A 27763-nucleotide genomic window follows, 5' to 3' on the forward strand; every position below is an offset into this window, starting at 1 on the left:
TTAAAAAAATTTTTAAAGCTTTTGTGAAATTTAAAGCTTTTTAATTTTATTTATTTTTAAATTTTTTTCATTTTATTTATTTCATACAAAAAAAGCGTTTTAAACAGATTTTATGGGATTTTTTTTTTTTGTAAAGCTTTTAGTTTTTTTTTCGTATGAAAACTTTCTTTAAAAAAACTTGTATAAAGCTTTTTAGGAAAATTATCTTAAATTAAAACGAAAAGCATTTTAAACTGATTTTTTGGGAAAAAAAAACTTTTTTAAAAAGCTGTTAAGTAAAAAACGTATTTTTTGAAGGAAATAAAACTAAAAGAAAATTTTTAAAGCTTTTTGTGAAAAAAAGTTTTTTTAATTTTATTTATCATTCGAAATTGAATTTAAAAAGATTGTTGGAAAAAAAAACTTTTTTAAGGAACTTTTTTTTTCAAAAATATGTTTCCCCCAAAAGCTTTCACACTATTTTGTAAAAAAAAAACTTCAATAAAAATCTATTTTCCTTCGATCAGGGATGAGACCGCACAAGTGAAAGAAAACCAAAAACATACCCTAAATATGACACTACTATGTATTATTTTACAAATGTTAGAGAATTTATAAAACTTTTCTGATACCAAAATACTAAAACAAAAAACATTTACTTGAGAATAGACTTCAACACAAGTTATGGAATGAATTTTTTTAAACAAATATTTTTTAAATACAAAATTTTGTAAAGCAAACAAAAAATAACTAACTCATAAAGATAACAAAAATCCCCTTTTCTCTCACTCTCTCTCTATTTCTATAAATATTACAAACATTTCTTAAAGCAACTGGATAAAATCTATATCTATCTCTAAACAACTTCAAAACAAAATTATTTGCAAATTTCTTCTTTTTTATTATTAACAGTAAAGGTCATTTGTATTAATACATTACTAAAAAAATTTATCAGACAATGAAACAATACAAAAATTCTAAATAAAAAAAATCTATATTCTCAATTAGACATTAATGATGTTTTACAAAACGAATAAATCATCGCACATTAAATGCACAACAAATGAAAAAGAAAATAAAATGTTCAACTTAAAACTAGAAAATTATTAATAATACATTAATATGTATTTATGTATATGTATTGATTTTGTATAATAAATTGGTAAAAAATTATGCCAATTAATAATCATAATAATAAAAAAACATATTTATATAATAAACATACGCTCCGAAACGTATCAATAATTTTAGGGGAGAAGAGCGACGACAACTTTTGTTCAACTTAACTTAAATATTATGAGAAATATTACACAGTATTTTTTAATTCAGTTATTATTATAAAAAAAAATATATAAAAGTATTTAAACAAAAAATAATAGAAAATAAAGACAAATTTATATTACTTATTATGCATTGTTAGTTCTTAAGAGTAAGTGTTTGTTGTATATTATTGAAAAATAATTACTTAACACTTTAATTGAAATGGTTTGTTTGGGTTGTTTTACAAAAAAAAAAAAAGATAGAAAATTATATAAATTTCGCTTTATATATGTATAAAGAATATATAGAAAAGAAAACCTATTGAAACGAAATTATTCAAAATAATGCTGAAACTTAATATCTAGAAAATAAAAAGTTTACCTTTTTTGTTTTAAATGTCAGCATTACACGTATGTACTTTGATGATGAATACCTCATTTCGTATAATTTTATTTGCGACTTCGGTTATGAGCGTTTTTCGGTAGAGCACCATCATCATCAAAACTACAAGTTTACCGCCATTCCGACGGTTTGGAAAAGACAATTTTTGTAGCAGAGACAGAATTATTTCGGGGTTTTATTTTTAAGAATGATGTGGGCGTTTTTTTTTTATTTTAACGTTGATGTTGTGATGTCTGAAGTTTAACTACCACCACTACATCTACACTACAACTACTACTATTATCAATGAGGGACGACTTTTTTTACAGGAGTAGCCTCGTTCGTATTTTTTACCAGATGCTACAAACGTTTTAATTAAACGCGTTTTGTTAATGTTTGGGCTTTTTTAAAGTACCTTTACTTTTGTTATTTGAGGTTTTCGTTGGCTTTTTGACCGGTGTTGAAGCTTCTTCGGATGAGCCTGCATCTGTTAGTGATTTCCTTTTGGCAGCTCTTTCGCCCCGTGAAGCTTTTGATGTAGACGGTGTAGGTGTGGTCTGGAAATGGGGATAAATGAAACATATTAATAAAGTATGTAAAAATACAGAGATTTTTGTATTATTAGCTTTTTTAAAAAAATTAAAAAAAACGTTTTAGTAAAATCTTTAATATAGAAAATCTGTTTAAAAACGAGTAATAGTGCTATGTTCGGCTGTGCCGAATCTATTATATACCCTCACCAAAGTATACTTTAAGAAAAATATTGAAAAAGAATTGAACAAATTGTTCTTGTAAAAAATTAATGGTGGAAAATATTTAAAAAAACGTGAAAAAATATTTATTGGTGAAAAAAATAATTTGGAAAAAAACAATTTTTAGTGAAACAAAATTTTGGCGAATGAAAAATTTAGTGAAATATTGGTTAAATCGAGGTAGTCACGGAATGAATAAAAAATACAAAATTAATAATATATAAATGTATCGAAATATGATTTTATTTGATAATATAATCAAATTTGGAAGACCACTTGTGCTTTATGTACATTCTCACGATCCACAAATTTGTATATAATAAATTTTATAAAATAAAAATATAAAATAATATTGGTTTTTTGTTACTAATATTTCGCTACTGCTTTGCGTAGCTTCTTTAGGGAAAATTAACAATTAATAATGAAATCAATATGTAAGAATTTAAATTGAATGATAAATTAATAAAAACAAGTAAGAGAGCTATATTCGGCTGTGCCGAATCTTATATTTAGCGAAAAAACTTTGGTGAAAAAAAAATTCGGGTTAAAAAATATTTTTTCGAGTTTGACTCATTGTAGGTTCAACTTATATACATACGTCGCACAGTGGCTCATTTTCGTTTTTCATCGGCCAAAACTCTGTAACTTTTGAACCGATATAGATATTTTAGATTTTTTTTGTTGGACAGATAACTTCTTTCTCCAGTTTTAATTTCATTAAAATCGGTTCAGCAGTTGTTGCGCAATTTAAGTTTAAAGTTGAACTTTTAATTTTTTATAGCATTTAGTATGAAAATGCAAATTTTTTGTTTTTTGAATCAGCTATACTTATTAAAAAAGTTATCAGCAGATAAAAACAAGTAAGGAAGTATGTTCGGCCAAGCTCAACTATATAATATCCTACACTATAATTTATTTTCGTGAATGATTTTCGGAAGCGGGTCTTATATGGGAGCTATGACTAATTATGGACCTATCGCCATGAAATTAGGTCGTGTGATTTATGTCTATATGGAAGTTATTTCTATTGAATTTTGTGTTTATACCAACATTTTTAAGAGATTTATGCTCGTTAAAGTGATTTTCGGAAGCGGATCTTATATGGGAGCTATGACTAATAATGGACCGATCATCATAAAATTAGGTGACATTAATTCAGTATATGTATATAAAACTTATTTGGAGCAAAATTTGTGTAGATACATATATAAATTAACCATTTACGACCGATAAAGTATAACTTCGGGAGAACATTTGTATGGGTGCTAGGTGAAATAGTGGACCGATTTCAGTAATTTTCAATAGACTTCGTCCTCGGGCCGAAAAAAATTTACGTACCAAATTTTATCGCAATATCTTCAAAATTGCGACTTGTACTTTGCGCCAGTCATATGAACAAATAAATTAAAAATAGAAAAAAAATTTTGGGAGTAATTTCATTCAAATGAAAAAAGTGTTCAACAAACAGGTCAAGACAGGTCAACAAGTATATATAGGCTTAAAGAGGACACTTTGGACTTTCTCCTGGTTGTAAAATTTGTTTAACCCCTTTTGACCGTAAGCACTTTTACTCCACTGAGATTCAAATTTGGCTAAAATATAGTACCTGAGAAAAAAAATTAATAACACATCAGGTATAAACGGTACAATGACAAATCATATCAGCTCTTAAAGACTATTATCCTACCAACATAACAAAAGAAAAATCATCCAATTATCTATAATAGTTTGCGAGTAATGATAATTTACTTCTGATCAAATTTACAAAAATCACATTTTTATAAAATGACATAAAATATTTGACTTTAACAGCATGCCACGCACTATTATATATACTATTGAAAGGCATTAAAATTTTTGAAATCGGAGTTAACAAAAAGTTGGACTTTTATCCGATGAAATTGAGATATGAGCCACCGTGCGTCGTTGCAAAGGTCTTTGAAATATCTATCATTAGATATCCATATTGTCTATATTAATGACTTAGTAATCCAGATATAGGTCAAAAATAGGTCAAAAATCGAGGTTGTCCTTGTTTTTTCCTCATATCTCTGCCATTTGTATACCGATTTTCTCGATTTAAAATAGCAACCGAGCTGGAAGAATTCCGAAGATATTGATGTATGAATAGTGTCTGTAAGTTATTTGGGTGCTTCGACTCCGCTATCTATAAGTATCCAGAATATATATACTTTATAGGATCGCAAAATTATATTGTGGAAATTACAAACGGAATTTCTCACGAAGGTGAAGGGTATAAAAAAAAGTCGGACAACTAAAGTTGTTTGAGTAAAATATATTATAAATTAAATCTACTAGGGCGGGACAATAAGTCCGTAGCTTTTTGAATTTTCCGCCTCTTAACTGAAAGGCCAAAACTGCTCCTGTCAGTTGACTGCTGTTAAAATTTGAGCAAACTGCGTCATTTAGTTTGTGTTTGACTGCCATTGATAGCAGACTACCACGTGACCTTAGCAGAAAATGGAAAAAAATGACATCACTTAAACCAAGGTTAAGCTTGATCATAGATGGGGGTAGTGCACTAATTTTGCAGTTTGCACTAATACTTAGTGATAGTGCAAAATTAGTGCAATCATTTTGTTCATATTTAGTGCAGAGTTGAAAATTAGCAGCCTGCCTCACTATACATTAGTGATAGTGAGTTAAACAATTTTGCACTCAAAATTAAATTAGTTGATTTAAAAAAATGCAATCATCAGTTTATTGTAACTTTTTTGAATGCACTAATTTGAGTGCAACTTCAAATTGTGCACTAAATTTTTAAGTTCAAAATGGTTTTAAGTTTATTCCTGTACACTAATTTAAAACTTAAGACTAATATTTCATTAAAAATAACAAAAAATATTTAAAATTTTCATGAATACTCATTTTTGAAAATTTAGTGATAGTATGTTTAATGCAGCCTTTTTTTGATTGCAGGTTAAAATTTTGCACTAATTAATTGTAGTGCAGATTTTTGCACTAAATCTTCGTTTAGTGATACTTAAAAAATTATCACTATCACTATTTTTTTTAGTGCTAGTTAAGAAATAAGCACTATCACTAAAGCTGATAAAAAATAGTGCAAACTAAATTGTTTGCAATTTTAGTGAGTGATAGTGCAATGCTGATTTCAATCAACATTTAGTGCACTACCCCTAACTATGAGCTTGATAAATACTGCACCATCAATTTCGTTGTGGCCGTACAAGTACGGAAGATGTCGAACGCTCTGGACGCCCAGTTGAGATCTCTACACCCGAAACAATTGAAAAAATAACCATATGTACATTTGTGGTCGCCATAGGCATCTGACATGGCCCAGTGGTTTCAATTTTGAATGATCACTTGGGTATGAGAAAGCTTTCACAATCGACCACAAATGCAAGAGCGCACACTTGTGCAGTTTCCATGGCAAAAATCCATGAATTAGGCTACGAATTGCTCCCTCATCCGCCCTATTCTCCGAATTTAGCTCCGAGTGACTATTTCTCGTTTCCAAACCTGAAGAAATGGCTCGGCGGAATGAGATTTTACTACATCAATGAAATTATCTCACAAAAAAATACCTATTTTGATGACCTCGACAAAACCTATTTTTTTTAGAGGGATACAAGAAATTTAAGAAACGTTGGACAAAGTGTATAGAGCTCAAAGGAGACTAAGTTCAAAAACTACAATGTTTTTTTATCGTAAAACCCGTGTTACATTCAAAAAGTCTCAGACTTATTGTCCCGCCCTCGTATATTGTTTATTATTAATTGGAAAATCATTAGCACGAGTGGTTCCTATTAGACAAAAACATTATTCCAATGACCCGGATAATTTAAGAAATATATCTGTATTACTAATTTTGTCCAAAAAATTGTTAAATTAAAATAATATATAAATTTATTAAATGTTTTTGGAATTAACAAATTTCACGGAATCTAAAGAACCTAAAACTTAATCGATTAGAATAAAAACTACTGATTTGAAACTATTCCGAACAAAATGTGTGAAAAGCCTGTAAGTCATAATGATTTTCTTAATCCGTTAGTGAACAATTTGTTTCTTCAAATACTGAATCCTCTGAAATACTACCTGTTAATAGAGTTATTTTACTATTGGTCAATTCGCAAGGTCTCCTATCAATCATATTGTCATAATGCCCTAATATTTCACGAATCGGCGGCTCGGCTTAACTCTTTCAGACACGTTTTTTTGTGTATAAGTTTAAAATCAATACAATTGCATTTTTACTTCAATCAATGTTAGTTTATGAAAAAACCACCCCATTCCAAGGTTTTTTGTGGAGTGAAGTGGTTAGATTACTAACCACCGCGGTTGGCATTGAAAATAACTATGATAAAAATGTGGTTAGTAAACTGACCACCCAACCACAAAGAGTTAACCGACTCTTAGGCGTTCGGCGCAGGTCTCTGCTGGTTGGTTACGACATTTTCAGCTTGAAAGGCATTTCAAACCATTGTGAAATATTAGGACATTATGACAATATGACATGAATTGACCATATGTATCTCAATAATTTATTTAAACAAATTAAATACAGTTGGTGAGGTCCCTTAGGGGAGCACGCAGTGGCTGTGGGTAGAAGATCGTTGGTTAAATCGCTAATGTTCGGGCTAGTGGCAAACATCGGACAACGAAATGCTTAAGAAATATATTGGAGTGGTGGTGTTCGAGACATATTGCTTGTTGGACTTGTCTCTTGGTCGAGGGCGTAAAACCACAAACTTGACTATATCGGCTACATTCCCGCGACAGCCGGTTCTACGCACCGGACTAACCCGAGTTCACTCGGCCATGGGCTGTCAACTCAGCAACCACTGCTGCTACAACAACAAAAACTATATCGGCTGGAGGTTTTTGAAGTCAGAGATCATTTGATATCTGACGTTGTTCTTTTGATATTTGTCCTAAGCTTTGCTGATTGACTAGCGGGGTTTAGAGCTCTTAAGCAAGATGCTCGTGAATATATCTTCAATGTATGAAGAGTTGTTTGATCCTTGCAACTCTTTCAAGTCAGACGAAGTGCACCGTATGGTTAAGTTCAAGCGGAAAGGTTCACTTGTTAAACCTTGACTTCATACCCTTAACACTCATTGAGGTTATAACAAGGGAGTCACTAAAAGGGCCAGCAAATGTTTGTAAAAATGAAACAATGCCATAATAATATATATTTTAGTTTGTTTTCTATTTTCAGAATTTAATTAATTATGTTCTTTTTTTGTTTCTTAACATAAGTAAATATAAGTAAATAAAAGTAAAGAAATACTAAAAAATAAAAATTGCATAAGAATTTGTTGGGATTTTGGCCTATTAATTAAATATTTGGAATAGTTTCCATGGAAACTTTTCTTCAAATACATTATTTATTGCAATCAGGAAAACTCCACAAACAATTGCAATTAACTCAAATCCAACTCTTTCAAGTTGCAATCAATAATAGCAAACAATTACGAAATCAACAACAAACAACAACATTACTTATGCACACTTACTTTTTGAGGTACATTTTTAGATCTAGATGTGGTTGGTGTTATCGGCGATGCAGCCCTAGCTTTAGCTAAAGGTGATCTTTGGGCACGAGGCGCTGATTTTGATGCGCTACTCGTATTAAGCGATGCTCGTTTTTGTGTGGGTTTGTATTCAGCATCTGATTCCGAATCATCTGAAGTTTCCTCATCGTCATCATCGTCGCTGTCGTCCGCCTTCTTTTTGCGCTTAATCAATGTTTTTCGTTTTTTGGCCAGGGATTTGCGAGAACTTGACGATGGTGAGGCAGCTGAACTGGCCGCACGTTTACGTTTGTTGCCAGCTGACGTCGAAGGCGTAGCAGCAGCTGCATTTGATTTTCGGGCTGAGGCAGCAGCGGTGTTACCTCTTCTAGATTTTCTACCAGCTGCCGTTGAAGGTGTTTGACTTTCGCTGCCCTCCCCTAAGGAGGATTTCTTTTCAATTTGAGATTCATCTTTGAACAGGGATATATCAACTGTGATAGAAGGAAGAACGAAATAATGATTAATACAGAGTAATGATAGTGAAAATTCTAATGAAACTTACGACCATCGGGATTTTCCTCGGTTAGCTCTGGTCTTGGTACCAAACCCTTTTCCACATCAATAGCCTTCTTGAGTATGCTTTCAATGCGACTTCTCTCGGCTTTTGGCAATCGCAAGTGACCCTTATCGATACGTTTTAGCTCAACGGTTGTAAGCACACACTCGATATCTGTGTGATCATAGAAATCGGGTATAAACACGCTGCTGTCTTTAGCATCTTCCGACAGCCAACGAATGCTTATGCGCGGTGAGGTGCGATAAACATTTTGCATTGTTTGGCACAGATAGAAAGTACCCTCAGCATTGCGTACCGCCATATATTCGTTTTTATAAAACACAATCAAACGATCCTCATTCGACATGGGCTTGGGAGAGTTGGAAGCCTCACTGGCCGACAGTTTGGTTATGTATGCCAATTCGGGCAGAGGACTTTGGTAGAGTATTGTCTTAAGACGGTGGCGTTTTGATTTCCGGTCCAAATCATCATCCTTGGGTGTTGATGGAGCTGAATCAGAAGCAACAGAATTCTCACTCTTGAGTTTCCGTTTGACACGTGCACTTGTCGCTGCTGGTTTATCTTCCTGTGATTCTGGGATTTTACTCTCCACAGTTGGGGCCGTAACAGCGGTTTTACTTTTAACTGCTTTGGCTAGGCGACCCACTTTTTTGGCAGGTGTCGCCGCTGCTGTTGTAGTTTCTTCCTGTATACTTTCTAATGAATCCGTAAAACATTCCTTTGCAGTTGTTTTGTTTGGTTCTGCTGCTGGTGGTGGTGGTGTGGCTGTGGATTTTACAGTAGTTGTGTTTTCAGCCTTTTCTATCGATTTAATCGATTTTATGGGTTCTTCTTTCTCCTTGGGAGCTGTATCTTTAATATTTTCTGCTGGTTTGCTATCTGTAAGCGCTTTTGTAGATTGTTTTTCCACTGAAACAGCTGCAATTGGTTGCTTCTCTTGAATTTTGGGTGGCACATTTTCCGCTATTTCATTTTTACTGTTTACTTCCAGGGAATTCTTTACATTAGCATCGTCCTTTTCCGTTGGTTTGACAGCAATAATTTGTGTTGTGGCTGTTTTGGGTATTTTTGTTTCTACGGCAGTGTTTGACTTGTCCGTTTCTGTATCAGCTTTTTGTACATCTTTTGAGGGAACACTTTCCACTTCTTCAAGCTTAGTTGATGATTTGGTTATTTTAATTGTCTTATCTTTCTCCTTTTCTGGTAGTTTTTCTTTATTCTCGACTTTCTTGACATCCTGCGAATTTTTTATTTGTTTTAAATCATCTGTTACCTTTTTGTCATCGGTTTTAGGTGCTTCCGTTGTTTTAGGATTTTCTTGGACTCCAGTTGGTATAGCAGGCGTACTGGCCTTTTCTTCGACAGTAAGGGATTTAGCCTGAAAAATAGGTTTTTAGTTAGAAAAAATTGTGATGAATAAAATTGTCTTTTTATAAATTATATTTAATAAAAGACATGTATCTTAATAAGAAATAATGTGTTACCTTTTCTGCAGCTTTCTTAATATCTGCTGCTAATTTCTTTTCGTTTTCATTGACATCCGTTTTATTTGATTTGGTAGAAGTTTCTAGTTTTTCTTCTGTTACTTTTAATTCTACGGGTTTGGGTGCAACCGCCGCTACAGTGGTAGAAGTAGTAGTGTTGGCTGAATTTGATTTTAAATCATTACTGGCCTTCTCTACGGCATCTTTTATCTCCAATGCTGGTACAGCCGGTTTGTTAATTACTGCTGCAGTTGTGGCCGCAGCATCTAACTTCTTTTCATTCGGTTTTTCTGCTTCATGTTTAGTGCTGTCAGTTGCAGAAGCTGCTCTAGAATCTATAGATGGCTTATTGATGTCATTTAAAGGTGTTTTGACAGGCTCTTTTTCAGCATTGAAACTTTTTGGGGGTAATTTTGTGGCGCTCATTTCATCTATAGCTGGTTTAACAGCACCAGTTGGTTTTGTGACAGCAGCATTGGCTGCTTGTGTGGTGATGGTGGAGGTGGTGATGGGCCCAACTGCCGGAATTGTGGTAAATGTATTTAAAGCACTAGGTGTTAGAGCAGTTGTTGGTATTGTGGTTGCTGTTGTTGTGGATTTAAGTGGTGAAACCATTGTTGAAGTAGCTCCTGTTGTTGCAGTTGTTGCACTAGCCAAAGTTTTATTGCCCATTGCAGCTGTAGTGGCCGTTGGAGGCATTTGTTTTGTCAATTGTACTGGTGTAGATTGAGGTGATTTCAATGCTGCCACCGTTGCATCAGTATTCGTACCACCAGCCTTAGCGGGACTAGTCGTGGTATTGCTAGTAGCTGTATGTGTAGCACCGTGTGTTGATTTTGGTAAATTTTGCGAATGACCAGTCGAATGAGCCATGTGAGCCCCTTTGGCGCCACCACTGTTTGTGGGTGGTGTGAATTTGTTTTGCTGGTGTGCAACACTTGGCCCTGATGTCGCCGGTTTCGAGGGCGTTAATGATATGGATGGTGGGGGGCCGGGATGCTTAGAGCCCGAGCCTGTATTTGCATTGCCGGTAGACATTTTGGGATGTGGACCGGCTGATAAATTGCCACCGCCGCCAACATTTGCCGCTGTCACGGGAGTTATTTGGGTATTCGGTGGCAGATTTGGGGGCTTCATTTGATTTGTCAAAGGCGGCGGTGGTGGGGGAGTAGCAGAACTCATTTTGTTGCCACTCACCACTGCCGCTTGAGCCACAGCTGCTGTAAGGTAACGTGATAGGGCATTCTGCTGTTGCTGTTGTTGATGTTGATTCTGTTGCTTTTGCTGTTGCTGTTGTTGTTGCTGCTGCTGGTGGGTCATTGCAGTTGTGGTAGGGGGCGGAGGCGGTACACCCTGTACCGGCTGCTGTTGCCCATGTTGACCCTGACCGCCAGCATGCTGTTGCTGCTGCATTTGTTTGGCCTGCATCTGGTATTGGAATACTTGCAATTGCTGTACAAAGTTTGTGGGTAACGCCTGCAAAGTTTGTTGCAGTTGATTGAATGTGGGATTTGCTGCCGGATTACCATTGGCCTGCTGTTGGTACGTTTTATTCAATAGATCTGCTGCTCCCGCTGTACGAGTTAAGGCCAATGGTTCTCCACTACCACCAGCACCACTACCGCCCGGACCAGCAACACCTGTCACACCGGGTACACCAGCCACTGGAGCAGGGCCTACACCTCCGCCGCCCGCAATATTATGATGTTGATGTTGTTGCTGTTGGTGCTGCTGTTGCTGCTGCTGTTGTTGCATTTGATGTTGAAACTGCAAGAATTGCTGTTGTTGCTTCAACATGTTCTGTATCCTTTGTTGCTGTAGAAACGCATTTATATCGGCCTGTGCTGTCTGTGGTATGGCATTTTGACCATGTACTAAATTCTGCATTTGCTGCTGTATGCCAGCAAATGTTTTTGCTACCTGTGGAATATTGTTGGGACCATTGGGTGGGCCTCCTGCGCCCATGCCACTGCCACTCGAACCAGGTGGTTTTTGATTGTAACTCATTTTGTCATTCAATTTAATTTGTGCTCGTTATGAAAAACTGGAAAAAAAATCAAGAAAAACAAGGTATTAAGATTTGTTTTTTTGTGCTATTAAACCCATCGTTAAGTTAACATCATATTTTGTTACGTACTTTAAGTGTGATTCATTCTGTTAGTGTTTGTATGTGATGGCATAAACCAGGTTGCAAGTTATAGGCCAAGGTTTACAGTAAACAAAAACAAAATAATAATAAAAACAATGTTTACGTATACGTACGTATGTATAAGCCCAACAACACAATGAAAATCACTCTCATACATAGAATTTTTATTTATTTTTTTGTTGGTGAAAAACTAGTTCAATTTGATATGTTTTCTTTCTGTGCCTGATATTAAATAAATGATAATGTTGGTTGGCAACATGTAGTTGCCATATTTTCAAATTGTTAGTAAATTGAAATACTTGCAAACAGTTTAGTACTACGTTTAAAATATACTAGCAAAACATACCCAAGTATTTCCACAAAGTTTTAAGAGGTATCAGGAGATTATTTTTCACAATTGTTTATATTTTTATAAAAATTATTTACCAAAATATCAACAAATTCTGCCGTTGTTGTGCTAAGTTCTAAATGTTTTGTTATTCTAATTTTTGAAATGAATATGGTAATTGCCGAAAGCAACATTGGTTCGGAAAGAGATGTTTATCTAACAAATTCTACCTGTTATTTTTGGTATACAACAAATCAGCTGAGCTAGTGATAGATCCCTACAAACGTCATTTTATTTTATAAGTCATTAGCTAAAACACAATAAGAGAACACTCAAAACAGTGTTGCATAGACAATTATTTATGCATGTACATGATTTGTAGCAAATGAAGTACATACATGCATATGGTCAATTCACAAGGTCTCTTATCAGTCATATTGTTATAATGTCCTAATATATCACGACTCGGCGGCTCGTATTAAACGAATATTAGGCATTTGACGGAGGTCTCTGCTGGTTGGTTACGATAACATAATAATCATAGCATACAGAGTAGTATTATTTTAGGACATTTTTTTGAAAAGCAATAAAAACCATTGTGAAATATTAGGACATTATGACAATATGACATGATAAAAGACCTCGTGAATTGACTAATAGTTTGCTCGTTTTTACAATTTGTGGTAATTCATGTTTAATTTGGAAATCATCTTCAAAAATCAGAATTTAAAATGTATAAAAATGTTGATTAACTATCCAGTCTGAAAGGCATTAACATGTGGCCGTAAAAGCACGGAAGTTGCCAAAAGTTCTGCACGCCCAGTTGAGATCTTTACACCCGAAACAACTGAAAAATTCACGATGCCGATCGGAGATTGAAAGTGCGAGAGATTGTGGAAGCACATGGCTCAGTGGTTTCAATTTTAAATGATCACTTGGGTATGAGAAAGCCGCATTTGCTCACAATCGACTACAAAAGTTTTTGTGTGACAACTTCGCATGAGTGTTTGTCGCTGTTCAACCGCAATATGGACGAGTTTTTGCGCCGTTTCGTGAACAAAACGTGGATTCACCACAACACACTAGAGACAAAACATTAGGTTTCTCGGGGTGAATCGGCGCCAAAGAAGGCAAAGGCGGGTTTGTCAGCCTTCAAAACCATAAAACAACTTATTGGGTGGATTTAATAAGGATTTGAAAAAAACGACCGCATCTGGCAAAGAAAAAAGTTCTTTTTCACCAGGACAATGCAAGGGTACATTTCCATTGCAAAAATCCATGAATTAGGCTACGAATTGCTCTCTCATCCGCCCTATTCTCCGGATTTAAGCCCGAGTGATTATTTCTTGTTTCCAAACCAGAAGAAATGGCTTGGCGGAATTAGATTTGACTCTAACAATGAAATTATCTCACAAACAAATACCTATTTACATGACCCACACAAATCATATTTTTTGGAAGGTATAAATCAATTGGAGAAACAATGGACAAAGTGTATAGAGCACAAAGGTGGCTATGTTGAAAAATAAAATGATTTTTTATCTAAAAAGCTGTGTATAATTTGAAAATAAATTTTAATTAGGCTTAAGTTCATATTTATTATAATTTATTTGTAATAATTCAAAGAATATCACTGAATACTAAAAATTTTAGACAATTGGCAAATTGGAATGCATTTTCTACCCTGCCAAGGGCGTCATCAACAATCTTCATTCAAAAAGTATCGAACTTAACATTTTTTTGGTGAAATAAATTGTTTGTAAAAAAAGTATGAGTGAAAAACTATTTTTTCGGTTCCAAAAAATGTTTGGATAAAAAAAATTTTCTTTTATTTTTAGAATTTAATGATGTTCTTATTTTCCTGTTAATATAAGTAAATAAAACAACGACTTTTTTGGATTGTGACTTATTAATTGAATATTTGGAGAAATTTTCCAGATAATTTAAAATTTATACTGAAAATTATATAAAACTAGTTGACCCATTTACTAATGTTAGTTCTTCAAGTTTCTCCAACCCACATACACCTGCCTGTTATTATTTATTTGCAAATAAAATATCTAAATTTGTACTGCATACTTTAGGGAGATTTTTATTAAAGTTGACTGGACTCAAAAAAAAATTCCGAGTTTTAACCGGAATTTTTTAATTTTTTTTCTTTACAAAACATCTCCTGAAAAAAAAATAAAAAAAAAAATCAGCCAAATCGCTCCAGCCGTAGATTATAAACCATTGGCATAAAATGTTTAATTTACTTTCATTTGGCAAATATATGAATTAGGCTTTGAGTTAAAAGGTTGCCAATTGTTGGCAAATGTTGACTTTCCATTTTAAAACAAATTTCTAGAATTCAGAAATATTTTATTGTTCCAGGAAATATTTAATTGTAAATCTAAGTAATTTGTAATTTGTGTTCGCCTTAAAGTTAGTCAATTATTAAAATGAAATTAGCTTCTTCTAAAACAGGTAAATTTTAAGAATTAGGTAGAAATAAATCACAGGTATTTCACAGTAAAAATACACTTTCCAAAACCATCTGGTAATATTTGTCAAAAGTAGGCATCTATCTATCTATTTACTGTACACACACATGGCCATTAGAGAGAAAAAGTTGAAGAAAAAAAATCACGAAGAAATGTGAAAAATAGTTCAAATAACCACAACAACAACAAAATATTTACCTGTATTTAGATGGGTATATACCAGACAGACAGCCATAAACATACCTCCATTGCTAAATAGTGTTATAAATTATTTGTTTTATGTTTCTATTTGCAATTTTACTCTCTAATCTCTCTCTTATATTATAAACTCTCATTTAGTATCTCTATCTGCTACTAGGAAAACACACAAATTTGTGTTAGTTCATTCACTGGGTGTGAAGTAATTCCTCAAATGATGACGTACATAAAAACATGTAAATTAAAAACGATTTATTTTAACAACGATTAGTGCCAATAAAATCAACAATAACAACTACAATAACTAAATCAACGCCAGTGTTGTTAATGATGACAACAATAACAACAACAGCATTATTATTAGCAAGAACTCTTTGAAATAAATAAATTGTTAGAGTGTGTTAGATACGGTACATGTGTTTGTGTTGGACTTTTGAAAACTGCCTGCCTGTTTAGCTTTATTGCCAAACTTCATATAGAATTGTGTATTGTGTTCAAAAATATATTTCCAACACTTCACTACTCTTCACTCACTTACTTACACTCGCACTGGCAAAAATACTTTTTGGATACAATGTATCTTCTGTACTAAATGCCTGCCTGCCTGCTTGTCAGTTTGTTTGCTGTGTACTAGAGTGTTCAAAAAAACCCGGCAAATTAAAAAAACCGGTTTCCGGTTTAAACGAAAAAGTGTATTTAAAGAAAACCGACTATATTTATTTTCTATCCTTCAGTCTTGGATTTCATTTAATTTTCATCTTCTTTCTTTTCATCTAACTAGATCTTTTCCTGAAAGGTATCACAATGGATCTCCGAGTGGAAGTGTATTTAACAGTACACACCCCTTGTAATCAAATCCAATCTTCATAATTGGTCAATTCATAATATCATATTGTCATAATATTTCACGACTCAGCGGCTCGGCTTAACCGACTCTTGGTTACGATAACACAATAAACATACCATACAGAGTAGTATTATTTTAGGACATTTTTGCTTAAAAGGCAATTTACCTTTAAATACTAATTTTAAAATTTAATCGTTTCGCCATCCTATTTCAAGAATTGTACACTATATCAACGTAAATTTAATATTTTTGGATATTTAAGAGTCTAACATCGGCAATTATTTTATATATTTTAACAAATATTGTAAAATGCTACAATTTTCTATAAAATAAGTCTATATTTAAAAAAAAAAGAGTTCAAAGTTTTTAAAATTTATGTTCAAATAAACGTAAGTAAAAACCATCTTTAAAAAACGGTTTGTTAAAAAACCAAAAAGTTAAAGAAACCCGAAACCGGTGGAATTTAATGAAATAACCGTTTGAACGGTTTTCGGTTTTGGATACTCTAATGTGTACGTACTGCTGCCGCCTTGTCATGCCATGCCTCCTCTGCTTTATACATTTTTTGAGTAGTGTAGTGCACGTTCAACGAACTTTTGTTTATGATTTTGCTGTTGTTTTTATTTAAACTTTTTTCTCTTTACTTTTCTTATATTCTGTGATTTGTTTTATTTCTATTGTAATAAGAGGCGCACTATTATATTAGACACTTCCTCCAACGTCATAATGTTTTCTTAAAAAAAAATGTAAGAAAAAACACTGCCAAATATAACAAAAGTCTATTTTGAATAACAGAGTTTCCCAATGTGCTAATCTAGTAAACTTTTAAGCAACCAGAGCTTCGATTTTTTTATATTCAATTTGAGCTTTTAAATCACAAAAATCTTAATACGGAAATAAAAAATGCCAGCCATTTATTTCATAAATCCATTCCCAACATCTAGTTCTTTAGCTGCAGTAAAAGGTTTTTATTTAAATATTATTCATTCATTGTTGTATTAATTCATACCAGAATTCATTAAACAAATCTAATACAAATTGAATTAAAATATTTTTTCTTTAATCAATCTGTTTTTATTTTGTTCTTAATCATTTACAAAAAGAATTAAAAAATATTAACTTAAGCCTATTTGTAATTAGTTTTGAATTATGCTATTTTATAATTCTTTTGAATAAAAGAGAACTTGAATGACTTACTAACGAATTAATTTTAAAAAGAATGAATACTTAAGGATATAAAGTCAATACGTTTGGTTTACAAATGAATTAAGATAACGAATTAATTCGTGCTTTATGCTTTAATGATTAATATATTGATTTTGATAATTTAATTAAGAATTAATTCTTTCGGACCTTTGGAAGCAACAAGCCTTAACTCATTCTATTTACTGTAAAATTAACTGTGTAACTCATTTGTTGTGAAATTCAGTTTTTAGTTGTATTAAATATTTGTATTCGGAATCGTAATTATACTGAAATAGGTCGGTAATTAGGTTTTTACACATTTTTTTAGAGAAAGAAATTATCAGATTGAAATTTTTATCAAATAAATATAACAAATTTCACAATATTGTCTCAGAAATGATATCTTATCGTCCTCCAAACAATGGACTCTTTTTTGTTTTCTAGAGCCTCTATTTCGAAGTTTATATTTTTGAGGCCGTGACGGCCGTATCTATAACGAAAAATTAGCCACTGTGTATACATCGCTCACAACGATCTGTTAACTAGCAGACCGATTAAGCTTAGCAGAAAGTTAGCAAAGACTTTATTTATAATGCACTTTTGTCTGTCAATAATTTATATGAAAATCAACTCTGAAAAGTGTGATGTATTGCCAACTATTTAAAAAAAATGAAAAAAATCAACTCTGATGTATTTCTTGACATTTATATTTAACTTGTTTCCCTCAAATTTTGAAATGTTTCAAGAAGTACAAAATATGGAAAAATAAGAAACAAAAATTGTAAAAAGATCCGCAAATTGGGGCCAGGACGTTGGGTTTCACCTCTTAAGAACTCTAAATTGTCTAATTGGTCAAGAGTTTGCATCATTTTTAAATAATTTAATTTAATTTTTTCCCACACAAAACTTTTATAATATGATTATTTACAAATTTACTTTGACACAAAACAGCTGTTGATTAAAGACTTAGCAAGTCTTTGATCGTTCGTTAACATGCGTTTAGCGAGTGGATAAGAAATACATTATAAATAACTTGTATGTTAAATCCATGCTAAATTTTGGTTATAAATACGGCTGTCAGTATATAAATAAAGCTATGCGCTTTTGGTTCTAAAGAGATTCGGAGCTTTGAATGATCCAGTACCGAAGTAATTAATGACTTGAAGTCATTACACATTTGTTTATCTCTCCTCCACTCTGTATATTTGGATTTGTACCGATGTAGTTCTTGTATTTGAGCCAATTTGTTCTATAAAGCCTAGCACTCTGTTCTTATTTACGAAAAATTATGGTTTTTTCATGCAAAAGATCTCAATTCTGATGATATATTATATTTATGTATTATTTAAATTTTGGAAGATGATCAGGACGGATAAATAATTTTGTACATATGTAATCCGGATTATAAAGTTATAAAGATGCAATCAATTCGGATTATAGAGTACACAATGTAATGAAAGCTGATGTTCGTCCGGATTATCAAGGTTTTTCTGTATTTTATTTGTAGTTTGACAGCATTTTGCTTAATACGAAAGATTTGCGGGAGAATTTGGTATATTTTTATTACGACCATTCGCTTGTAGAGGCTTTGTAAAGAAGCTAAAAACCTGTGTAAAATCAGATATCATTTGCCAGCAATATAACAAGGAAATTTAGTGAATCTTTTTAAATTTTCATTAACTTCAAAATATTTTGTATTTTTGAACAGATTTTTAATGAAACTTATAATAAATATTTCATGAGAACAATAACCAAAATTTTAAACGAAATTTCGATTCTATAAGACTGGGAAGTGACTTATAATTCATCATTAGAATTACTACAAATAATAAATTTTAATGCATCTGGATGCTTAATATCGAGAACATATGGCCGTGCGGGAAATATAGGCCTATTGCATACGATCTTGTATTAATCTTTTAACTATATTACCTCTCCAGAAGTGAGTGGTGCACTGGTAACCCATCTCCAAATAATGGAGAAAATTTATATTTAAATGATTTTTACTGCAAACCCAATATTTTAAGACTAACTTTTGATAAATCTTTAATTTTAAATAAAAAACAAATATTTTTTTATTGCTAAAATCCCAATCTTTGCGAGATGGTATTCAGATGTTTACAATTTTATAACCCAATTGAAGTTCCATGTATAGCGAAAAGCATAGATTATTACAGATATGAAACAAATGACAGTTGACAAAAAAGTTTCCAATGATTGTGATTTGCAGAGCGAGAGAAAAAATACAATTTTCAATAGGCAACTAGTGAGAAATATATTTGTCCCTATTTTCAAAACACAGCCATTTTGACATTTTCTTTTGTTATTTTTCTATTGAAACCAGCTGATTCATATCTGTATAATTTGTGACGAGCATATATTCAAAGCTCTCTATATTAAAATAATTACAATAATAGTTTTTGTCAAAGTGGGAAACGATTAAGAAATTCTGACAATTACAGAAGAAAAAAAAACAATATTATTTTAAAAAGACTTTTTTAAAGGAAATTATACTAAAGTTTTAAACTAAATTTTCTTTAAATCAAATTCCTGTTAAAATAGACAGAATTTAAAGAAATTATGATTCTATATAAATATTTCAAACATACACGCACTCTTTGAAATCCAGACACACATCCAATCCAAGCCTCCATCCATCCATCATTTGTTTAACCTAATGAATTTCTCTTTAAAACTTTGCCAATCAAGTTTAAATTAAATTGTATAACACACAAGATTACAATGAGATAAAATAATAAAACGTTTAACCCTTTTCTCAGACATCTCTTTGCTCCTCATCATCATGTGAACGAATGAATGGATGGATGGATATATGGATGGATGTCTGTACAATGCTCCTCTCATGCACCACAGACAAACACATACACAATACTCTTATTTGCTTGGAAGCTATGAAATCCATAAACTGATATGTGTAACTCTCAGTTATTGTTGATGGTGTATTGTGTCTTGTGGCGGGTATTGGTTGGTGATGATGGTAATGGTGTTACTATGATTCGTGTGGTTCGTGGTGGTGGTTTTTTTTTCAATTTTATTTTGTCGTTGTTGTTTGTATATAGAACGACGTCCATTCCCAACACATTTTATTTTATGTATGTATGTATAAGCATTCACACAATTAAAATAAAGCCTCTACAAGAACAACATTGTAAAAAAGGAATGTGCAGGACAACAAAAAAAAAAAAGGAAAGAAACAGAATGCAAAAAATGCCGGCATCCTTAGTGACACAGAAAACTACAACTACAAAAAATCAATGTTGTTTTAAACTGTATTTTTGTTTATTTGTTTTAAGTTCTCTTCTGTTACACACATGCTATAATATGGACGACTATTTGGGTTTCTTTTAATGTGGTTTTAAGTACATACACATTTCGCCAATATATACAAATGTACATACATATATTTTTTTATGTACTTATATACATACATATGTATGAAATATGTCAAGAATTTTAAAGAAATTGTTTATAGCATCTTAAAAAAAATTTAATGAAAATACATTTAATCACAATTTAACAATTTTTAATTTCCCACGTATTTAAAAAAAGTTAAAGTGCAGACAGGATTCAATTTCTAGTAGGAATGATAAATTATTTAGTGAGGAATTAAATTGTGTGACTAAAATTATAAATTAGTCAATATTGTTAGCTATGGCAGATATCATGTTAAATTTTAAACTTATTTGAATAACAAATGAATCACTCATTTATAATTTGACTACTTTGGAATCAAATCACAGAATAGTTCAATTCTGTAAATTTATTGAATCTTTTTATCATATGACTTCCTAGCGAAAGTACTCTTAAATTGGTAGTACCCTAAAAATATTAAAAATAGGTTTATTTAAGCCATCATAATTAGATCAAACTCCTCCAGAACAATCAGAGTATTAATAGAGATTACCAACTCTGTTATAACTAATTTAAGTATTTCTCTGACGAGGAAACAATATGTTAATAACAGCAAGTATGGGAGCTATATTTGGCAGTGAGTAATCTTATATACCCTTCACCAAAGATAAAGATTGAAAAAAATTGATGGTGAAAAAAATTGGCGAAATCGCCTTCAACTACAATTATTCAACCTAATTATTGGTGAAAAAAAAATTCGGATTGAAAAATAGTACGTTGTTATTTATATACAGGGCAACCAAAAATATTCAATATCATATTTTTTGTGCTGTGCGTCGTATAAACATATGAGTTAGTTATTTATCCGTTTCAGACAATTTTAAGAATTTTGGCATCGATTTGTTAGTGCATATTTTTGCATATTTTGCTCTTTACTGCATATTTTAGCATATTTTGCGTTTTATAGCATATTTTTGCATATTAGCCTCATAACTGCATATTTTTGTTGCATATTTTCTTTTTTTTCATTTGTTTGTTTTCTTAATACAATTTTATTGTTTGTATTTTAATTTTTTATTTCTTTATTTTACTATTTTGTTAATGTACAATGATAACAAAAAATGAGAGCTACTTAAAGAAAAAATGAGAGTATCCATAATCGACTTATCTTAAATAAATTTTCGTTGACTTATGTAAATGAGCTTAGTCTCACACAATTATTAAAATCATTCCACTATTGTAAGGCTTTTTTATAATTAATTAAAATTTTGGAAGCCGAATTAAAAAAAAAAAATCGATTGCAATTTTTACCATCAACTTACACACGTTCTTCATAGAGTTTTTGAAGCATATTCAAATGATATAAAAGTGATTTTTAAAGCTTTATGTAGAATAGAAATATTTCGAGAAATTTATCCGGAACATGGGGCACATGGATTGAGCAAGTAAAATATTATGCCACTACTTACAAAAACAAAGTTTGAAGTATAATGCAGTTTAAAAGATAAGACAAATCAACTCTACGGAAATCTAAAACAAAGATTTAGTTTGAACATTTAAAACTTAAGAAAACAGACAGTAATTTATTGCTAAATATAATAAAAATAATTGAAGCAAACTAGTTTCATGTAGTGCAAAAGACAGTACAATCGAAATTTAATCCTATAATAAACAATTTTAATTAATCAGCTCAATATTTTATTTACTTCTTATATATTTTTTTAATAAAACGTTGTAGTCAAACAGTAACCAACTATTTTTAAGTGCATATTTTTTTATATTTTAAGAGCATATTTTTCGTTTATAAGTGCATATTTTATGCGCATAAAACACTTTTTTTAGAGCATATTTTTGGTTGCCCTGTTTATATACATCTTTGCAGAGGTCTTCGAAATATATCATTAGATATCCATATTGTATATGGGCAATTCCACGAGAATCGCTATCACGACTGAAAACACAAAAACCCTAGAAACTTTTTTTCAAGATGATGTTACTATGTGAAAGTATTTAGATCATATTACAACATTTTAAAGACAAAAATAATAGTTTAAACTGATAATATTTAATTTTTTAATGTTTTAGGCTAAAATTGCGGCGAAAACTAGGCTTTTAGTATGAAATGAATTTGACTCTGATTGTTTTTTTGATATTGTCAAATTGTTTATTGAAACCGAATGTATATTTTCTATTCACTTATTTATTCAATATTTTGGACAACAATATTTCGAAAGAACTTTTTATTATTTTCAAATATAGTACCCTCTGAATGGAACATAAAGACCAAATTATTTTTCAGATACTCTTATTTTTGCAAAATCTTTTCCACTCTATAGGCGTACAAATGTCAATGTCAAAAATGGAATTGCCCATATGCTAATGACTTAGTAATCCTGATATAAGGAGAGAGATCGAAAAAGCCTTAAAAGATGTTTTTCCTTAAAACTTTTAACCCAAGTATTATTTGATTTTTTTTGATCAAGTTACCTTTGAAAAGTATTTCAGTTATTATGTTTAATGTCAATTATGTTCATTTGTTGTTAATCTGAATGAAACCAGTGATGAGAAAAAAGTGCGTACTAAAATTATTAAATATTTTCAACAAAACCCAAAATCAGCTGATGTTGTAGAAAAGTTTAGGACGCAAAAGCAGAAAATGTTACCAAAAAGTTCTAGCAAGCAATATGCAGTTGCGGCAAAAGAAGCCAAACATTTGTTACAAAGGGCTCATAACATTTGTTACAAAAGGAATTCATAAGACTTCTTAATGTGGCCACTTATTTTTGTCTTGATTTGGCATCCTGTCACTATGGTAAGCAAGGTCTTGAGTGGTACAAGAACAATAATGTGGTATTTGTATCAAGAGAGGCAAATCCTCTAAACTGCCTTTAGCTATGGCCAGTGGAGAGATATTGGGCTCTCGTTAAAAGAGAATTGAAGAGCACAAAAAGGTGTCCAAAAGTGTCGTAGTACTATAAAAACCTTAATGGAAGGGTTTCGGGAAAAGGTTCATAAATTCATCAGTATTGATTAGAACTATAAAAATAATATTTTTTAATAAGTTGTAATAATAATTTCAATCAAATAAAAAAATCAAAACTGTAAGTTTAGTGGTTTCTTTTTTTTATTAACATTTATGTATGTTAAGATTTTTTCGATCTCACTCCTTATTCTAAATTAAAATTTCAAAAAAGTTCACACTTTTTTTAAAACCTATAGATAAAATCCTTCAAAACTGCAAAAAAAAATGTGTAAGGATGTGACCCATTATTTGCTTATATTAAATTAATACAATGAACTGTTTTATAAAGGTGAAGGGTATAAATAAGATTTTTCATTTATTTGAATAAGATTTCATTTTATTTTACATTTTAAGCAGCAATACGTGTTTAAATTAGTTAAAGCTTTCTTTCTTTTATTTTTATTACACTAACATTTTTTGTTAAAAGAATTCGTTTCTTCATCAAAGTCAAAATGGTTCAAAAACATCCGGTTTAAAACAAATTTTTAAAATTAAAAAAATCATCAATTCTAATAGTTTTACACCTTCTTTAGAAAATTATTTAATAATAGCATTAAAAAATACCATACATATGTATTGTATGCGTATTTATGTACAAACTTTATCATTTTTTTTCGCGCCATAAATTATTGTTAAACACTGCTTGCTGTGCCTGATACCATGTCGTTTGTTGCCATTGTTTTTGTTTATTTTTTTAAATAGTTTTATAAAGCTTTTGATTACTAACTATTGGTATTGGTATTGTTCTTGATCTTATTTGTTTTTCTTATCTGCTCTAACATCACTAGGTAACTTATTGTTAGTCAGAGTTTTAAGTTGTTTGAGGAATGTATTTATAACATTATATTAGCAAATTTATATTACATTTTTTAGTATTATTATCATACAATCGATCACGATCTGAAACAACGAATTTAATAATTAAGGATTAATAAAGAAAGGTAATCACACAACCATTGTTAAACCTTGCGAACTTTGGAAACTTTTGAACAATCACAACAATACACACATATTATGGAAAATACCACAGGGATTAAGGTGTCGTAATTTCAACATAGATTTGTTTTTTTAAACAACAGTTTGTAATTTTTCTAGCAAAAAATCTCAAAAAAAACTTCAAAATATGAACACAAATATGTGCTTTTTCAAAATCAAAACTCAAAGCTTAAATTAATTATGTTGTAATAAAAAATGTAGTTACAAGGAAAACAACAAAAAGGTATTTTTTCAGTTTTTAAAATGAAAATATTTTTTTTTATACAAAAAATTTTCAATTATATTTTGAAAAAAAAAAAATAATTAAATTATACCATCTAGAGACGCCATCAATTCCGCGGAGGTCTCCCAGTAGTAATAGCAGAAGCCTAGAAGATTTTGCCGCGTAAAACAAGAGTCGTTCTGACACATCTAAGATCAGGACGGAGCAACAGGCTTAATGCATTTTGGTCCCAAATAGACCGTGCCGTCCTCAACTTATGCCCAACATGCGTTCAGGGTCCTCATGACTAGCTCCACATATTCAACTGTTCAGGCAATCCTACTTCACTAGGTCTTGCGGATGTATGGAGTCATCCAGTCGAATTGAATTGTAGCAAAAAGGATTATTGGGATAGTATTAAGGAATTTTAAAATGAAAATGTTTTCAATAACGCTGACGAGATTTCTACTATAAAAAACAATGAATCTTGCCTTGATATTTTCGTTTTTGTACCACTTGCTTATGAATGCCGGGCTACTTAGAATAAGATGGTGAGTCGTTAATATTTGTGTGTACATGAGGATACTGTCGGCAGTTCTGCAGAGGTACTTTCAACAGGGTAAGATCTTCTGCAAGACGGTGAGATTGATATTTTCTACGATTTCAAAATGAGAAGATAGCTCCATGCAATATACTGATAGCAATACCATCCCAATACGCAGTGCTTATAGGAATGAAAAGTAGAATGAAATTACTGTCTCTTCATTTATGTTATTGTCCTGCGATGGAAAGTAACGTCTACATTTTATCAACAATTTTGGGTGCCAAAAAAAACTTTAAATGGGAGGTAGGAAGATGTTTTTGATAAAAAAATTTCGCCGGTCCATATTTTATGGAGTTATGGGCCTCTGAAGCTGAAATAAGAATTTTATCATATCTTTGATATGTATTTGTTAGCTTGAAAGCTTTTGGAATAGCTTTGAATGGGATCCCAAATTATCAAAACATTTGGTTAGACCCAATACCGGATTTTAAATTTTTGACGATTTTTTTAATGTATTTTATTTCATAAATTACCGTAACAATGGTAAGTATTAATATACAAAAAGTTGTAGTTGAGATATCGGCATACAAAGACAGGCTTCGCATAAAATATTTTTCTTAATAGCAGGTTTGATTTGTTCGTAAAAAGTTCGCATCACAATATCAAAAAATTGTATAAAAATAATAATCTGTCCATAGATATGAACAAAATTTTCAAACATCAATTATTTCAATTTCTCAAGTACGAAACCATTTGAATCCTAAATAAATACAATGATTACCACGTTTTTACACAGAATTTATTCACAAAAATCAATTATTTCAATTCCTCAAATACGAAACCTCGAATACAAAAATAAAACAACAAACTTTCAGCAAATATTCCATAAATATCCAAAACTCTCAATAAAAAATGCGGCAATCTAGATACTATACAATCACTTTCCTATCTGGCAACATTCAAACACCTCCAAAAAAAAGGTCAACACCACTAGTTACAGACACAAATAAATGGAAATCACCACAAGACCAATATGTGGTTTAAATTGGCACAAGTCAACACCACAAGCGTAAGTGCTGGATGAGCTAAAAAAGGCAATTATGAATTACTTGTAAAAGTAAAGTAAAAAAAGGGGGAAATTGCAAAAAAAAAAAATGTTATTTATTAATCCGGAATATATTTTTTTCACGAAGAAGACTATCTAAATCCAAACAAATAAAACGGGAAGAGTTTAACAATAAAACACACAAAAAGCGAGCAAACACAAACTGCCAATAATAAATCATTTGGTTCCAAAGTGAGTTTTAGGTAGAAATGAGCACCACAAAACAACGAACAAACGAATGAATGTCTATGATGTGGCGCGCGCGGCATTTGCAGGAGATGGAGCAGCTAAACACATATTCGCAAAAAAACAAACATACACTGACACATGCCTCCATATACAGAACACAAAAAACACATTTAGAAAATATCACGAGAAGCACACACAAAAATAAACACACTTATACGCGGAAGCAGCAGCGGCTGAAAAACCCCAAAAATATATAAAATAACATCAGAAACTAAGAAAAAAAAAGTAAGCGTCAATGTGGATCACTTAAAAACAGAGAAAATAATAAAAAACAAAAAAAAAACTTGTATAAAAAAACAAGAGGAGGTTGAACATGAAAACCAAAGCAACGCGCTCCATTTTAGCCTGCGTCAATGTGGCTAAAGTGGTCGCGCGCATTTTTTCTTACGACTACGTGTTTTTTCTGTTTTTTTTATGAAAATCATGTTTTAAATTAGAAAAACTTACATTTTTTAATACGGTTGACCACCACTCAAATTTCTTCTTAATTTTGTTGTTTTCAATTAATGGTTATCTTGTTGTTTTCGTAAATGACCGGTTTTACATACAAAATTTGTTGTTTGTTTTTAAGTAAATGTTTTTCCAGTAGTTTTTTTTTTAAACAGTTAAGTTATTTATTAAATATTATTTTATTTAATTCTATATTGTCAAATAGAAATAAAAAATATTCCTTTTGTTGTATTGTATTCCAAGCACACTTTACACTTTTTTCTTCGTATTTTTTTAATTTTTTTTATTATTTGCTTGTGTTTGTTGTTCTTCTTCTGGTTAATAATGCTTGATTATTACGTTCTTCATTATTTGGTTGTTTCTCATTTCTCCTGTTTCTTAACACACATATACACAAGCTCTCACACACACTAACAAATCTCTACATAACTACTGCGGCATCGTTTGGGAAAAAATGTTTTCCTTGAATTGTTCACTTGAAATTTTCGGCATTAAAACACTTTCACTTCATTAGATTTTTAGGTATTTTGATAGTTTCTGGTCGCATTTACATTTTACAATAGATCTTAGTAATTTTACATTAAGTTAAATGTAATAAATTGTAGTTTTTCTTAAGCGAGACGTGAAAACGAAATTTTTTCAGAAAAATCCGAAAGCACACGAACACTATTGTTTCGAATTGCCAATTGTGTGCAT

The 27763-nt window shown here is 31.4% G+C and overlaps 1 protein-coding gene across 1 annotated transcript; it reads right to left on the reverse strand.

The window, feature by feature from the left end:
• Positions 1 to 408: 408 nt before the first annotated feature.
• LOC135956208 (serine-rich adhesin for platelets-like) lies at positions 409 to 27763 on the reverse strand. The gene is made up of 5 exons (XM_065506612.1): positions 27065 to 27763; positions 9938 to 11981; positions 8439 to 9831; positions 7877 to 8367; positions 409 to 2177 (listed from the first exon to the last, which is right to left on the reverse strand). Exons 2-5 carry the CDS (start codon positions 11942 to 11944, stop codon positions 2010 to 2012), a joined length of 4059 nt encoding a protein of 1352 aa, XP_065362684.1. The 5' UTR covers positions 11945 to 11981; positions 27065 to 27763; the 3' UTR covers positions 409 to 2009.

The sequence above is a fragment of the Calliphora vicina genome, chromosome 4, assembly GCF_958450345.1.
Source record: "Calliphora vicina chromosome 4, idCalVici1.1, whole genome shotgun sequence".
In the NCBI taxonomy this organism is placed as follows: Eukaryota; Metazoa; Arthropoda; class Insecta; order Diptera; family Calliphoridae; genus Calliphora; species Calliphora vicina.